We start from the raw sequence: 15,631 nt of genomic DNA, 5'->3' as shown, positions 1-15,631 counted from the left end.
GTGTACACACATGGAAACAACAAGGAGGAACAAAGGCAGCAGGCATGAGGCGAGGGAAGAAGATGGTAGAACAGGAGTCACGAGGCTTTTTCAAGCTGCAACTGCCACAATTTCTTAGTCTGGTCATAATGACCTATGAACTGTCTCGAGACACCCACATGTATCAGTTGGACCTAGTTAGAGATGCATAGTCCAAAAAGCTCTCTAGGTGGTCTGCTTTGAACAACTCCCCACCAAGGTGAAAACCATTGTAGCACTGCTTCATAATTTCACTGAGTATACCAATCACCTGGGGATTTGGTAAACTACACATTCTAATTCATAGATCTGGATAGAGCCCCAGATTCTGCACTTCTGACGAGCTTCTGGCTGATACCCGCGCCGCTTGTCTGCAGACTACACTTTGACTAGAAAGGCCCCAGCACATCAAATACTTGTCTGGACAAAGTAATATAAGCATCCTTAGGTATTTCCTCCTTTTACACACTGTATTCCCAGCTTTAAAGCCTGTGGTTCCCTTCCCTCTGAGCACAGTGTCCTGGAATTTGAAAAGCGATAAGGACTCAGGAGATCACGGGGGCCTAGTCTGCAAATCCTGCCTTGGACCCCTATCCTTGGAGGTTCATCTCTTATTCTTTCACCTTTCTGCCTTTAGGTATCTAAGCTTGAAAGAGAGAAGACTCAAGAAGCAAAGAGGATTCGTGAGCTGGAACAGCGCAAGCACACCGTCCTAGTGACAGAACTCAAAGCCAAGCTCCATGAGGAGAAGATGAAGGAGCTGCAGGCCGTGAGGGAGAATCTCATCAAGCAGCATGAGCAAGAAATGTCAAGGACAGTGAAGGTGCGGGATGGGGAGATCCAGAGGCTCAAGTCAGCTCTGTGTGCCCTGCGGGATGGCAGCAGCGACAAAGTAAGGACAGCGCTCACCATTGAGGCCCGGGAGGAGGCCCGGAAACTGTTTGATGCGGAGCGCCTTAAGCTCCTACAGGAAATTGCGGACCTGAAAACTGCCAAGAAGCAGGTGGACGAGGCTTTAAGCAATATGATCCAGGCGGATAAGATCAAGGCTGGGGACCTGAGGAGCGAGCATCAGTCCCACCAGGAAGCCATTTCCAAGATCAAGTGGGAGTCCGAGCGGGATATTCGGAGGCTGGTTAGTAACCCAGTGCAGAACCATTCCCTTTCCAGGGTTTCAGAGCACCACAGGTTTCCTTTTTCAGATGTTTCTCACAGGTGGATTATACGCTCTCCTTTGTCTTGTGTTCTACCCAAAATACAAGATAGGTCGATCAGCAGGTAGGTAGGCAGACAGACAGACAGAGTCATAAAATGTAAAAGATTTTGGATCACCTTTCTTATAAAAACTGGATTCTTCCAGCCCAATATACATGGAGAGTACATATTCAATAACTCCTGTTTTCTTGGATGTCTATAAAAGTATTTTAAACTATGAGCTTGTCCAAAATCAGCATACTTTTGTGTGTTTTCTATTTAAAAAATGTAACTGGGTTTTTACAGGGGTAAGGGATGTTCCTGTGGCTTTTAAGACATCTGAGAGGGGTAGCTGTGGGGAACATCCTGCGTGACTCACTAGTCATCTTTCTAGGAACCATGTCAAAAGCAATGTGAACTATAAAATTCTCAGTCATTTTTAAAATAGATTTTCCCCAAATAAACAGGGGTCATTGTAATTTCTCAGTTGGATGTCATTCCTATATAGCTTATTCCTAAATATGCTATTATCAAGTTCAAAGACTTACTCCAACCTCTATAGAGTTTGGTCTTTCATAAAAATATGCATGACCAAAGCCATCTGTCTCTCACTATGTCTAAAATAAAACAAATACATTATTGTGTAAAAGCTTTAATATCCTAGGATGACCTTGTCTAATTATTTTAGAAGAAATGCTTACATGTATATACTCAGAATGTTTAACATTAGTTATATTTTATTAAATTAACCATCACCTGTTAGAATGTACTTTATGGTTCTCTAGGAAACATTATTTCTTGGGAAAAACTATACTTTCCGTCTTGTGTCTGCTAATTCTAAGCAATTATTTTCTAAGAATCCTAATTACATCCCCTGGATTCTATCTCTAGGATTTCTATTTTAAGTAAAAAGTGGTTACCATAGAACATTTTAGAAAACTAAATGTGTAATTTTCTTTGTACTGCTCTACATTGTGACTGTAAAATGTTGCCTTTGCCACACTTTTCAAATTCTTTATCTGCAATTCATTCCATTGTACTGGTTGACAAAAGAGACCAAACACCGTGTAGAAATACTGGTCTCTCTGTCCTGCCTTTGGTTTTTGAAACAACAGTGATTGATAAGAACAAATCAGCCCTGTGAACTCTGGAGCCAGCAGGTAGGTAAATGAAAAGGAAGCTTTATGTTAAATATTTTTGTCTGTTGATGGTTTTCAATGTAAAGTCTATAAGTACATCCACTTGTTGATATGTAGTTTTTTCTATGACTTTTCTTTCATCAGCATATTGCGGAAGTAGACGTGAAATCCCTCTTAATGACAATATAAAATCTAAGCTACCCGAAGAGTGCTTCCAAAATTGGGTGCAAACTGAGTAACATGGTAAATGTTCTGAATCATCCAGATGCACTTTTCCTTTTCACCTTCTTCTTACCCTGTTTCTAACCTCATCCCCAGCTCTATTTTTGGAACTGGAAGGGAAAGAAATGGGAGCAGTTCAGTTGAGAAAATTTCCCCTGGAAATTCTGATATATATACATCAGAATATATATATATTCCATTCCCATCTAAAAACAGAACTATGGAAGATTTTGGTATTCAGAGTCCTCAGCCCATCATTATACCCACTGTGTGTAATAGAGCCTTCTCAACACTAATTATTGGTATATCCTATAGAAAACCACTTGGAGAAATGCTAGAAATAATCTTGGAGTCACTGTAGCATAGAATCTAATAGAATGGGCTCTGAAGTCAGAAGATTGAATTTAAAATCAGGCATCACTAATTAGCCATGTGGCTATGACTGAGTTAACCCTTTGAGTCCTCAGTCATCATCTCTAAAGTGGTGATAACATAACCTACAGAAAAGGATTGTTAATAAAATGAGATAAGGTATGCAAAGCTCTGAGTTCAGTGCTGTGAATGTGGTCGAAGATTAATAAATTTCAGTTATGAAGATGGGGTGATGAAGATGATTATATAAGCAGGAACGGAATGATTCCCCAGCAAATTTAGTTGGGTAGGGTGCATGGAGACCACCTAGGAGAAAGCATATCTGGAACTCTGGTAAACTGTAAATAACAGCATGGATGACAGTGCCACAAATGAATGTGCCACTGAGTGAAGAGCAACATTGGAGTCGATCTTCTAGGAGGAGGTAGAGACCACAGACAGTGCTTTTATTCCCCAATTAACAGGACAGTGTTTAATTCCTCACCAAGGTGCCAGATGCTATCACAGAATTTAGCCCAATGGCTACCCAAAATTGACTTGAAATTTCACCATGTGACTTGGAGGCAGCAGCTCACAGATGTTTACAAGACATTTATATGTGGGACATACGTGACTGTGTAACACAGTGTTTGTCCTTTTTTGTTGTTGTAAGGAACACAGCAAGGAAAGATTTGTACAAAGTGACTTGTTATAAGGAGGCATCTTTATAAAGAGAAGAGTATAATGTCGCTCATAGTAAATGTCTCTTCTCTACCTCCAATTTGAATATTCACATAAAATATAATGAAATGAGAAGAAAGGTTTTACCCAATGGCCATTCTGTCTTCAAAATTATTTATAGACACTTAACCCACTTAGCGTCATCCAGGGATGGCCAAAGCATTTCAGTCCAATGGAACACTGAACAATTGGTATTGAATGTTTACAGGCCTTCTGCTGAGAAGACTTCTGAGGCCATGCCCAGGTTCTACAGAGATGAGTGTTGAGTTCAATAAATACATCCCACAGGTGTACGAGGGAAAACAGTGTTGCTATAACCCGGTATTTCCCATCCCTGTTCTTGTTCCAACCTGGGTTTTCTGACGGTAAGGGTAAAATGGCTGCTAAGAATTGGCTGCCCTGAAATATGGTTAGGAATGGAAAGAGCTAGATGACATGAACCACGGAAGGACCTCATTCCAGATTCACAGCCTGAATGCAAACATATTGGCCTTTGGAAATGACTAGGCTCCTGGGAAGTCCACAGCTTCTTCAGTTACAAACAGCCTACTCCTAGTGGATACTGCTATTTGAACTGAACTCAAAGGCTATACTTCCAAAGAGGAGGTGATGTCAAATATTGTTCTGGGAAACATGGTATATTTAGTATCTACCTTATCAACACTAATGACCCATTTTAAAGTGAACCTTTTCTTTCCATATTCAACCAACCCAGACCACTTCCAACAATGTATTGAGTCAAAGCATCTACACAGAACCTACTTGAGAGAAAAGAAATTACTCTCTTTGATACCTCATTAGCCTAGGATAGCCCTTCTCTATGCAGCGTTGACTTTCTTCCATAGCAATCAGCAGAAAGAAGTTAACCTCATGCCATTGTAAAAATGCATATCTTCACAGCATTGTTAAATAAAATGTCCTGGGTGTCATTTAATTCAGATGGATGAAATCAAAGCCAAGGACAGGATCATCTTTTCCCTGGAAAAGGAACTGGAGACGCAGACAGGCTACGTGCAGAAACTCCAGCTGCAGAAGGAGGCTTTGGATGAGCAGCTCTTTCTGGTCAAGGAGGCGGAGTGCAACATGAGCAGCCCCAAACGAGAGATCCCGGGGAGAGCAGGAGATGGCTCCGAGCACTGCAGCAGTCCCGTAAGTCTGTCCGAGTTGACGTTGAGAATGCAGGAGTCATCTTTTATTTAGCTCCCAAGTTTTACTTTTCACTTAAGCTCTTTTCCTGTTTGCTACAAAGAAATCAATTCTATCTCCTCCTATAAAACCAGCTAGTATCTTGGGAACAAGGTTTTCTAAACTCATAGACAGCAAAGTGGTATACACTGCATTAGCAGATCACAAGAGAATTACAGAACTTTAAAAACTCTTTCAAAGAATTTTTGAGCAATCCATACCTATCCAAACTTCAGTCTATTTATTATAAAGAATCATAAATTGGATGAAAAGGCTTTGCCTCTTGCCAAGACTGGTAATTTTCCCTCATGTGATCAATTAGGTTGGAAATTGGTAAAGATGGTTATCATATCCAGGGGTGAAAATGTATAACTATAAAAGACTAAATAAAGCATTCATATTATCCTCTGAATGCTTCTAGTCTGATTAAATTTGCCACTTATTTGTGTGGGTGTTCATCATTGTAAATGAGAAATTATTCTCAGAAGTACAGCAATAACAATCAGCTTATATATAGTTGACTTTCATACTTTATACCTTTCAAATTATTTAGCTGCTTAAAAGATGAAAATGAATTATTTAGGAACAGAGACAGATTCCAAAGTAGTACTTAGAACCATGTAATGAATAATTTATGAGTCGGTGTTCAGGATATCTTTATCCCAGTAGGTGGTAGAGAGACTGTGGAACCAGGATTTAGCAGACGGAAATTTTAGTTCTAGGATTTAGCAGGTGTAAATCTTAGTTGTATCACTGACACTTAACTGCATGCAATGTAACATAATTGTCAACAGAATAGGGTCTAGAGTCAGACCCTTTAGTTCAAATCCTGGATCTGCCATTTACTGTGTGACCTTAGGCAAATGATTTCACTGCTCAGAGTTTCGTCATCTGTAAAAGAGAGATAATAGCGGTGCTCCATAGGCTGGTCTCAGGTTTAGAAGATTGATATGTGAAATGTTGAGCAGTGTCTGCCACGCAGTTAGCATATAATACATATTAGCTATTGATCTGTTGATACTACCCATGAGACCTTGAAAAAGTTATGACCTCCACGGGTCTTACCTGTTCTGTTGCATCCTCTAGGATATTGTGAGCTAGGCATGTAATAGGTGAGAAACTTCCTTGTCAACAATACAGCACGATCAAAATGCAAGATGATAATGGAATTGCAACTGTATGGGAATAATGGTCCTATGGACTCTGCAGAATAGAATTAAGCTGTGACTGCTGTGTGGAAGGTGACCCATGACAATTATGCCAATTGGCAAGCCAGTTGCTCTGGGCAAAATATTCCTTTTATACATGAAGGTCATGCACCAGTCTTCTCCAGAAATGTGCAGGATTTTACAAATTCCATCTCTGCCTGGTGCTTTATCCTTTCTTTGGTAAGTCTCATAGCAAGGCATCTGTCTCAGCTATGGGAAACAATGTGTAGCCACGACACAAGGGTGCTCATTGAACCTCATATAATCACAACACCACTGTGTCTCACAGCTCACAGATTCAATAAACTGGTCCCAAGACCTCCCCCTGCCAGGAGTCAGCTACTCCCAGGAGTAGCTGCCACATGAAATTCATCTGCAGTTTCAACTAGACTTGGTCTTAAATCCAAGTGGTAAATATTGGGGGCTTAAAAAAGGTATTTGCTCCTCTCTCAATAAGAGAACATTTTGCCCTCACCTTATAAGCCAGATGAAAGGACCTAAGCCTATTACTGTTAAGAGCTATATTCCAAAATTTTGTGAACAGTGTTGTTAACCAGATGTCCATTTTAACTTTCATGTAAAGGATTTGCGGAGAAATCAAAAGAGAATAGCTGAGTTGAATGCCACTATTAGAAAATTAGAAGACAGGAATACCTTGCTTGGAGATGAACGAAATGAATTGGTGAGTTCTAATGTTTTCTTTCTTTCTTTTTTTTGTGAAGCATTATGTTATAGAAATACATGTGATGTTATAGATGTATAACAAAAAAGTGCACAAATAATAAAGATGCAGCTCTATAAATACGCCCAAAGTGATGTGCCCATATAACCCCACCCAGATGCGTAAGTGGACGATGACCAGCATCTCAGACTTCCTCTTCTTGTGACGCCTTCCTGCTGTCACCCTTCTGAAGTTAACCACCACACTGACTTCTATCACAACAGGTGTCTGTCACCATGTTTAAAATTAGTTGTCAGTGGAATCAAATAATATTTGCTCTTTTGTGTTTGTTTGTTTGTTTGTTTTTTGGTCAGCATTACATTTGTGAGAGTCATCATTGTGTGGCATGTAATATTCATTCACTTTATACTCTAGTGTTCAACAAACACGCCACCATTTTCTTATTCTTCTCTTGTTGATAAACAGGTATGTTGTTTCTGAACAACAGGTATGTTGTTTCTGAACCGTTTTAAGCTGTTAATTGTGCCTGCAACATGTTTTTGGCGAGAAGGTGTGTTCATTTCTGGTAGGAACATACCAAAGAGCAGAAATGCTGGGTCGGAGAGTATGCGTATAGTCAGCATCAGTTAGTGTAGAAAACTGAACAGTTTCCCCAGTTGTTACAAGGATTTACCTTCCCACCAGCCATGTATGAGAGTCGTCGTTTCTCTGCATCTTTGCCAAAATGCAAAGATAATTGTTCATTTTAATCATTTTCATGAGTGTGTGGTCCAGTTTTGTGATTCCACTTTTATTTTTTTTCTGAAAAGTGAGGTTGAGTAGCTTTTCAAATATCTATTGGCTTTTCTGGTGGCCTGTGTGTTTTGTCCTTTTTAGTTTGCCCATATTGTGCTGTCCTCATTTTCTTACTAACTTTAGGAACTTTTTTACACCATCTTTTGGGTATTTGTATTTAAAATATCCTGCTCTGTGGCTTATATTTTACCACTTTTTTTTTTCTTTGTAAGAAATCCCGAGGTCTCAGCGCAGACCTACTGCGTAGGATCTCTGAGGACAGGGCCCAACAATCTGTTTTAACAAGCCCTGCAGTGATTTTGATAGATGCTAAAAACTGAGACACACTGACTAGGAGCTTACGCTCTACCTGTCTTCCTTCAATCTAGGTTGTAGGCATGGAGAAGAAAGCAGGAGCTCAGGTAATTAGCATATGGTCAAGATAGGCTAGGTACAGATAACACTAGGTAGTAACCAGGCTCACTAGGCATTCTATCCTTCCTTAAAAAGGCAGCAGGTATTCGAGGATGGCAGCCCTCATCAAGGCTGTCTCAGTAACACTGCTTCCATCTGGACTGTTGTCCTCTAAACCTGGTGCAGTTATTAACCCGGGATCCACCTTCATCATTCCACCTTGAGTTTATCTTCAACTCTCTCCTCTTTCTTCTCCATGTCTTCCCTTTTCTTGGTTTCCTCTCTGGTTTTGATGAAGCTCAACATTCTTTATTTTTCCTGAAAGATTGAATGGGGTGTAAATTTTTGGAGTCCTGGAGTGTCTAAAAATATCTTCATTCTTCCATGATACTTGATTAATTGTTTGGCTAAATTTAGAGAAGTGTTGAAGATATTGCTACATTACTTTTCCTTGGGGTTTCCCCCCCCCCCGCCCCGGTGTTGCTGTTGGGAAATCCAAAGCCATTTGATTCTTATTTTGTTGTAAGTGACCTGTTTTTTCCTCTCTGAAGCATGCAGAATCTTCTATTCATCAGCAAGTTCTGAAATTTCACAAGAATATGACTTGGTGTGCGGGGTTATTATTATTTTTTTTGATATAGGACTGTGCTATGCATTCAGTGGCCCTTCTAATTTGTAAATTCATAGCTTTTCATCCTGGGAAATTTTCTTTAATTCTTTTGTTGACTTCCATTCCACCATTTCCTCTGGTCTCTCTTTCTGTAATTCCTGTTTATTTGTTTGTCTTGGATATTGTATCTCCCAGGTTGGTTGCCTTTTTAAATTTTTATGTTTTAGCTCCTTTTTTTTTTCCTTGGGATGGTCGCTTTTTTATAGCTTCCCATTCTTGTTTCATGAATGTTGTATCCTTTTTTTATCTTTCTGAGGCTATTAATATTTTTGGAGTTTTCTTCACTGAACTGTATCTGTTTCCTCCAAATTGCTTTTTTATTTGTGTTTTCCATATTTTACCCTTTTAATGGTGGCCGTTGGTATAAAAAAGTTACTATTAGCCTTTCCTTGTTTCAGATATATGCATTTTAGGTCCTAAATGTTTCTCTAAGTATGACTTTAGCTTTATCCCATTTTTTTATGTCATAATGTATTACTATTTAATGCACATCTTTTCTAATATCATACAAGTTCTTCTTTGAAATTTCAGATGTCTTAGAAGGGTTTGGCTTAATTTCCAAACTTTTGAGTTATCTTTTTGTTATTTTGCCTTGATTCCACCACAGTCAGAGAACGTACTTTGTATTATTTCATTCCTTTAAAATTTTGTTGATGTTTGCTTTATGGCTCCAGCATGTATTCAATTGTAGAAATATCCTATGTTCACATGAAAAGAAGGTATATCTGCAATTATCAGAATTGACTTGGGTCAAGTTTATTGTTTGCTTGCTCTTCTAACAGATTTGTGCACTTTCTTAGTTCTGTCAACTTTAATACACATACACACACATATATGAATGATGGTACTAGGTATATGTAAATTAAGATTTGTTATATGTTTTGGTGTATTGGCCCTTTTATCATTATGAAATTTTTTTATCTCTAGTAATACTTTACATACAATTTTTGTCTGATATTAATTGAACTATATCAGTCTTTTTCTGTAGTGCTTTTGTAAAAATATATAATGTTCAACCTTTTTCTGTTGTATTTGGAATATATCTTTTAAAGAGCCATTTTCTTGGGCACTATGAGACTGTGGTTATTGATGAATGGTACATTAGAATCATAGATATTTCCTTTTCTTTGTGTTCATCTGCACTTTCTATAAATAGCATATACAGGTAAATTTAAATATTTAAAATGCTTGACATTGACCTCCAGAAAAGAGGCACAGGTTAACATAGTGAACTTACAGGACTAATTTATTTGTCCTTATATGTACTCAATATTTAATATTAATGCTTCAGTCACTAAAGCTCAAAACTGAGGGTTAAATGAGATTATTTATGAAATATAAATTCAGTTTTGGCCTTTGATATAAAATGGGAGTTTTCAAATGGCAATTAAGATAGAGTTGGAGAATACTGCTTTAGAATTACAACAGCCTTTTACAGTATTCACAGGTAACTAAGTCTCCTACCCCAGCAATTCCCCAAATGGTAAGTTCTCATAAAGGAATGAGTACTTTAAACAGTCTTTTCAGATATTTGACACATCCTTCCACTTTCCTTTTCTTGGTAACACCTCCCCCAATGCATACTCCTATTTAGAACCATTAGCATGAAATGAATGAAGCAATCATGAGAACTTGAACATGGAAATTCATTATGTATAGGGTGACCCTAAAATATGCCATCCAAATAGGAGAGTTGTGAGAGTAAAAGGAAGAACTGTTAATCATTATCCTGTCAACATTGATAAACTTAGACCAGTGTTTCTCAACTAGAGATGATTTTGGCAATACCTGGCATCTAGTGGGCACGAGCCAGAGATGCTACTAAACATCATACAATACACAGATCAGAAGAAAAGTCTGGCCCCAGATGTCAGCAGTGCAGAGGTTCAGAACTCTGCCTTGGACTAGCCAGGCAAACCACAGTGTGGTCACAGTTAACTGTGGGTAGTAACAATGCACCATACTTTTCCAAGGCTTGGTGAGCATTGGTTGTTCTTAAACACAAATACTCATAGAGTTTCAGAAGTTAGTTTTGTTTTGTTTTTCCTCAGTAAAACTCTCTTTAAATTAAACAGCTTTAGTGTGAGTCAAGAGGCTTGACAATATTTCTGATGGAAAGAATGAGCTCCAGGGACAACCAGGCTTGGATTTGGATCCTGGTTGTGTTCCTTAGTGAGTGTGAGATTCCGATGAGCTGCTTTATGTCTTTGAGCCAGCAAGGCCCAGGGTGGGGTTGGGGCTGAGCAGTGCCAGGTACCTGGGCTGGAGGAGTTGAGGGGAACAAGGAGTATGATTGCTCTTCTGGAACATTCCCAAAAGCAGATTCTCAGCAGCCCCTCCTTTAAGGTAATTGACTGTTGGAGGGTTATGAAGAATTTGATGAAAAGCCATTTGAGGAAACTATAACTTGTGTCTTCTCAGTTAAAACGTGTGCGGGAAACTGAAAAACAATGTAAACCTCTTCTGGAAAGGAACAAGTGCCTCGCCAAGAGAAATGACGAACTGATGCTGTCTTTGCAACGCATGGAGGAGAAGCTGAAAGCCATTACCAAGGAAAACTCAGAAATGGTGGGGGTCCCAGACTCTGCAAAGCTGCAGCTTCCTTTCTTATATTACACCAATCACCTGACTTCATGCTCTTTCTCAGGGTTATTTTTTTTAATACAATCTATATATGAAAGCTTGGAGTTTTCCCTTATGTAAGCAAGGAACCTTTAAAGGTTGCTGACTCTGGATTTTACGGGGTTTCTAAACTTGCAGAACAGTAGGAGTGCTTCCAGGAATCTGCACACCCTCCAAAAGGACTGAGATAGGGAAGTACGGTTTCAACATAGCTCTCAGCCACCACACCTCCCTCCAAGAACTCCTCTAAGGTGCTCTTTGCACAGCTGTGCCTGGGTATCCCTCATCTTCTAAGAGCTGTCATGGTAGCTGGGGAATAGATGCCATCTTCTGTGTTGTGGGTGGGTAAGTCATATGCTAATGCACTCCTTCACAGACATTGAGTACAGCTATAGCGATCATCAGACTTTCCCAAAGATTTCAGTTTATTACAGCAGATAAAATGTATTGTACTTGAGAGTTTTACTTGGGATGTGTGTGTGTTGACGCTGGGCAGTTTTCAGATTCAGCTAGAACCTCATAGAGTTTCTACAAATATTTTATGTTAACTACTAAAAGTTTGGGGTTTTTTAAGTTTCCACCTTTACATTCTTTTTTTGCAATCCAGAGAGAAAAAATAACAACCCATCCACCCTTGAAGAAATTAAAATCTCTGAATGACCTCGATCAAGCTAATGAAGAACAAGAGACAGAGTTTCTAAAACTTCAGGTCATTGAACAACAGAACATTATTGATGAGCTTACCAGGGTAGGTCTTGATCAGTCTATGAATGCTCAGCTGTTCCCAAGGACAAGTAGCCAAGACATCCACACACACTGGCAGCACTTAAAATGTTGGATTAGCCCTGAAGGCCCAAGTTCTTATGTTCAATATGTAAACAGGTTCAAGAGACTATTCCAAAAACACTTGGTATCATTAAATTATTTTATTCCTTTTCACTTATAATCTGATCATCAGTTATTATAATAAATTAATTTGTTAACATCTGGTAACACAGATAATAGCTGCAAAGCACGTGAAACTTTCAACTGCATTGCAGTATGTTGTGTGGGTGTATCTTGTAATTGCCTTCCAGTATCAAAGTCCTGAGACTCAGAGATTAAATATTTCACCTGCAATAACAGGACTATATGTGTCTTGTTCCCAAGCACCTAATTCAGTGCTCATCTGGCACTAAGTTGCTGTTTAATACATATTTGTTGAATGAGGAGCAACATCCCAAGTAACGACAGAGCTGAAACTCTTCTGACCATAACTTTAGTACCTGGTGAAGCAGGGAGAGCAGTTATTGCTCCCATCTGCATCTGGATCAAGACCTTTCATACCTTTGGGTTTCCCATTTGCCCCTTTGTCTTTATACTGTGAATGGCATCTCTGTCACTCTCACTTCTGGACCATGCCCAGACCCAGAAAGGTGAGGAACTAGTGATGGGGGATTTAGGTAATAGTCTGTGGAGTAGAGGGAGCAAGGTGATTTATCACCAATGAGGGAAGAAAAGATTATAACTTTTGTTTATAATTATGTACAGTTCCCCCTTTTAAAATTTTATATGTTGAATACATGTTATAATGCACATACTCTATTAGGAGGGTACTCTAAGCATACATTTTTAAAAATTTCAGATATATTGAAGTTGCACAATTAAAACATTTTTACATATAAAGGTGAGAAATCAAAAAGGTTAACACCACTGGCTTAAACCAGATTATTTTTCACGAGTGGCCTTCCGAAGTGCTATGTCTCTCCCTTTACCTCCAGACCCTTCAAAACAAATAAACCTCACAGATTCACAAGTCCAGGAATTTGCTGGGGTTTAGGTATCCTGAGTTTAAGCTAAATGTTTCTTATAGAGTTTTGACACATTAGGCATGTCAACCAGACTCTCAAAGACACATAAATATCTCTTATTTTATCTACCTTTGAATTTGTACAGTAAATACCTGAAGTACTTAGTAGATGAACACCAAATTTCCAGGTATCTCTATTCACTACAGTGAACCACGAAATCATTAGTTCTAGATATTCTTTGAGTTTCCCAGAAAATTTCAGTGAGTACTCTCCTATCTCCCTCCACCCCAAAGTCACTAGGTCAGTGATTTTCAACCAGTGTGCCCCAGGAATTTTTAAAACATGCAGTGACTATTGAGTCAGGGGCACTGACCTCTTTTCCCTGATTCAAATAGCTGTTTGGTGTAAATGAATCAAAATTATACCTACTTTTTTGTCAGATCAGAAAAAAATATATTTTTGGTGTGCCACAGAATTTTAGTAGTTTATGTGTTCCATGAGATGAGAAAGGTTGAAAATCCCTGCCCTAGATGATTTCAGCCAAGATACTCTGCTCCCATCTTCAAAGGCTACAGGTGAGAACAAGGGTCCAAGAATAGCCAAAGGTAACTCTCTATGCCTTCAGGCAATTAAATGAAAAGAATGAGGCATTACTTTATTGTGAAGTGACATTTTTTTCAGCACTGAAATTTAAAGTAATTTTGGGTCTGAGAAAACTAAAGAGTTGTGTTTTGGGAGAATAAGAGTCAATATTTTCAGAGCTACTTGATCTTCAAGCGTAAAACAAAGGGTTCTGATTAGAAACACAGTCCACGTCCCGCCGGTGAGGCTCTCAGATCCACAGAGACGACCGGGAAAAGTTGGAGAATATTCTCACTTGGAAAATACTCAAGCATCACACCCAAGAGTTGCCGAAATTTATAAAACATAATCTTATTTTAAGTCAAAATAAGTAATGCCTCTGGGGAAAAACAGCTCTGTCTGTGCAAACCAAAACAACAACAAAACCTAGAGGGAACAATGTAGGAACTCAAGATCTGGAAAGTCTTTTTCACTTGTTTTCCAGGACCGGGAAAAGCTCATCCGCAGGAGAAAGCACAGAAGAAGTTCCAAGCCAATTAAGGTAATGAGGAAACCGGGTTAGCAGGCTTTTGCCACAAACAGCGAGAGAAGTGAGGCATGCCAAGAAATCTTCCTGCAAAGATGTGAAAAATCAGATATTCCTGAACTTCAGCAAACAATGGGCTTTATTTGATAAAAGAAAATCTCTTCCTTTGACAGTTCTCAGAGATCCAGAAATGATTGTGTTGTGCACTTTGGTCTGAAAGGTTTTGCTTTCATATGACTCTCTTGCGTTAAGGAGTCACGAGGTTTCACACAGTTGGAGAGTCATGCCCCAGGAGCATATAAGTGACATGTGATTTTACGTCTCCCACTGAATAATGTTAGCATCTGTTACCCACCCTATCATCGGTTAATATATTTTTATTATTCACTTGGATGGTTTATTGATAATGATATTCCCAATTCATCAATATCTCTAGCCTCTTATTAAATAATATAACACAAAGTTTTACTATGTAAGTTGTCTGTTTGATTTTTATTTCTATCAGGTACATCATTTGATTTGAATATGGAATTAGATGATAAGACTTAAGATTTGATAATCCTCTTTACATAGAGGCCGGGACTTTCAGAGTCCCTTGATGACTTTTAAATACTGGAAGGAGTCAGTTACACAAACTCACCATGATATAAAAATACTATAAAAGAGGCTATGATGTTTCCATGAAGAGAGCCAATATTAATTAACCTTCCAAAAAACATCAGAAACTGAATAATATGGGTCAAACTTTTATTAGAATTATTATGGTCATATCATATTTGTATTTCATCAAAGAAGTGTTAAAGGATCCAGGTCATCTGTAGTCACTGGCTTGTATGCGAACTGACAGCACTTTGATAATTTGCCAGTTTTTCCCGGTTTAGTTGTGTTGGTAAATGTGTACTTACCCTCCATCAGAGACCTGTTTTGGACCCATTTATCGGCTATGACGAGGACTCCATGGATTCAGAGACATCATCCATGGCATCGTTCAGAACAGACCGGACACCAGCCACTCCTGACGATGACTTGGATGAAGTAAGCCTTTCTGCCTCTCTGGGCTTTTGTGATGTCATCACCAACTCTTTCCTTTAAGAGGGAGAAAAGGCATTTCACTTCTTATCTCCTCTATGAACAGCACCAAATGATCTCATAATAGTGACCTACTTTGAGACCACACTTGACTTTGATACTTCTTAGAAAATAGTTCACCTGTGTCGTGTAGCCCTTTTAGAAACTTTTCTAAAGTTCAGCTCTGTAAACTGAAGACTTCTTTCAAAACAGAAGTTACTGCCCTAAATTCTTCAGCTAGTGAACCTGTGAACCAAGGAACAAGCTTAGAAGAAAAAGCTTGTAAATAGAATCTAAGACAGTGTGTGCTATAGACCACCTGCATCAGAACCATCTAGGGAGGTCACTTAAAGCGAAAACTCCTAGACTCTACCACACAGCTTCTGACTCAATCTTTGGGGTGGAACCCCCACATCTGCATTTTTTTCACAGAACTTTCTGGTGA

The 15,631-nt window shown here is 38.9% G+C and overlaps 1 protein-coding gene across 4 annotated transcripts in view; it reads left to right on the top strand.

Moving 5' to 3' along the window:
• The window catches only part of JAKMIP2 (janus kinase and microtubule interacting protein 2), a 131,795-nt gene that overhangs the window by 81,013 nt on the left and 35,151 nt on the right, over window positions 1-15,631 (top strand). For all 4 annotated transcript variants that reach the window (XM_045185138.3, XM_024576888.4, XM_045185136.2 and 1 more), the window contains exons 3-9: window positions 656-1,153; window positions 4,605-4,814; window positions 6,642-6,740; window positions 11,020-11,166; window positions 11,828-11,968; window positions 14,077-14,133; window positions 15,034-15,153. In XM_045185138.3, coding sequence (XP_045041073.1) covers window positions 656-1,153; window positions 4,605-4,814; window positions 6,642-6,740; window positions 11,020-11,166; window positions 11,828-11,968; window positions 14,077-14,133; window positions 15,034-15,153 — 1,272 coding nt within the window. The remainder of the gene's footprint in view (window positions 1-655; window positions 1,154-4,604; window positions 4,815-6,641; window positions 6,741-11,019; window positions 11,167-11,827; window positions 11,969-14,076; window positions 14,134-15,033; window positions 15,154-15,631) is intronic.

Source organism: Desmodus rotundus, chromosome 6 (genome assembly GCF_022682495.2).
Source record: "Desmodus rotundus isolate HL8 chromosome 6, HLdesRot8A.1, whole genome shotgun sequence".
NCBI lineage: Eukaryota > Metazoa > Chordata > Mammalia > Chiroptera > Phyllostomidae > Desmodus > Desmodus rotundus.
The sequence above is the reverse complement of the archived record's forward strand: the minus strand, read 5'-3'. Positions and strand labels throughout refer to the sequence as shown.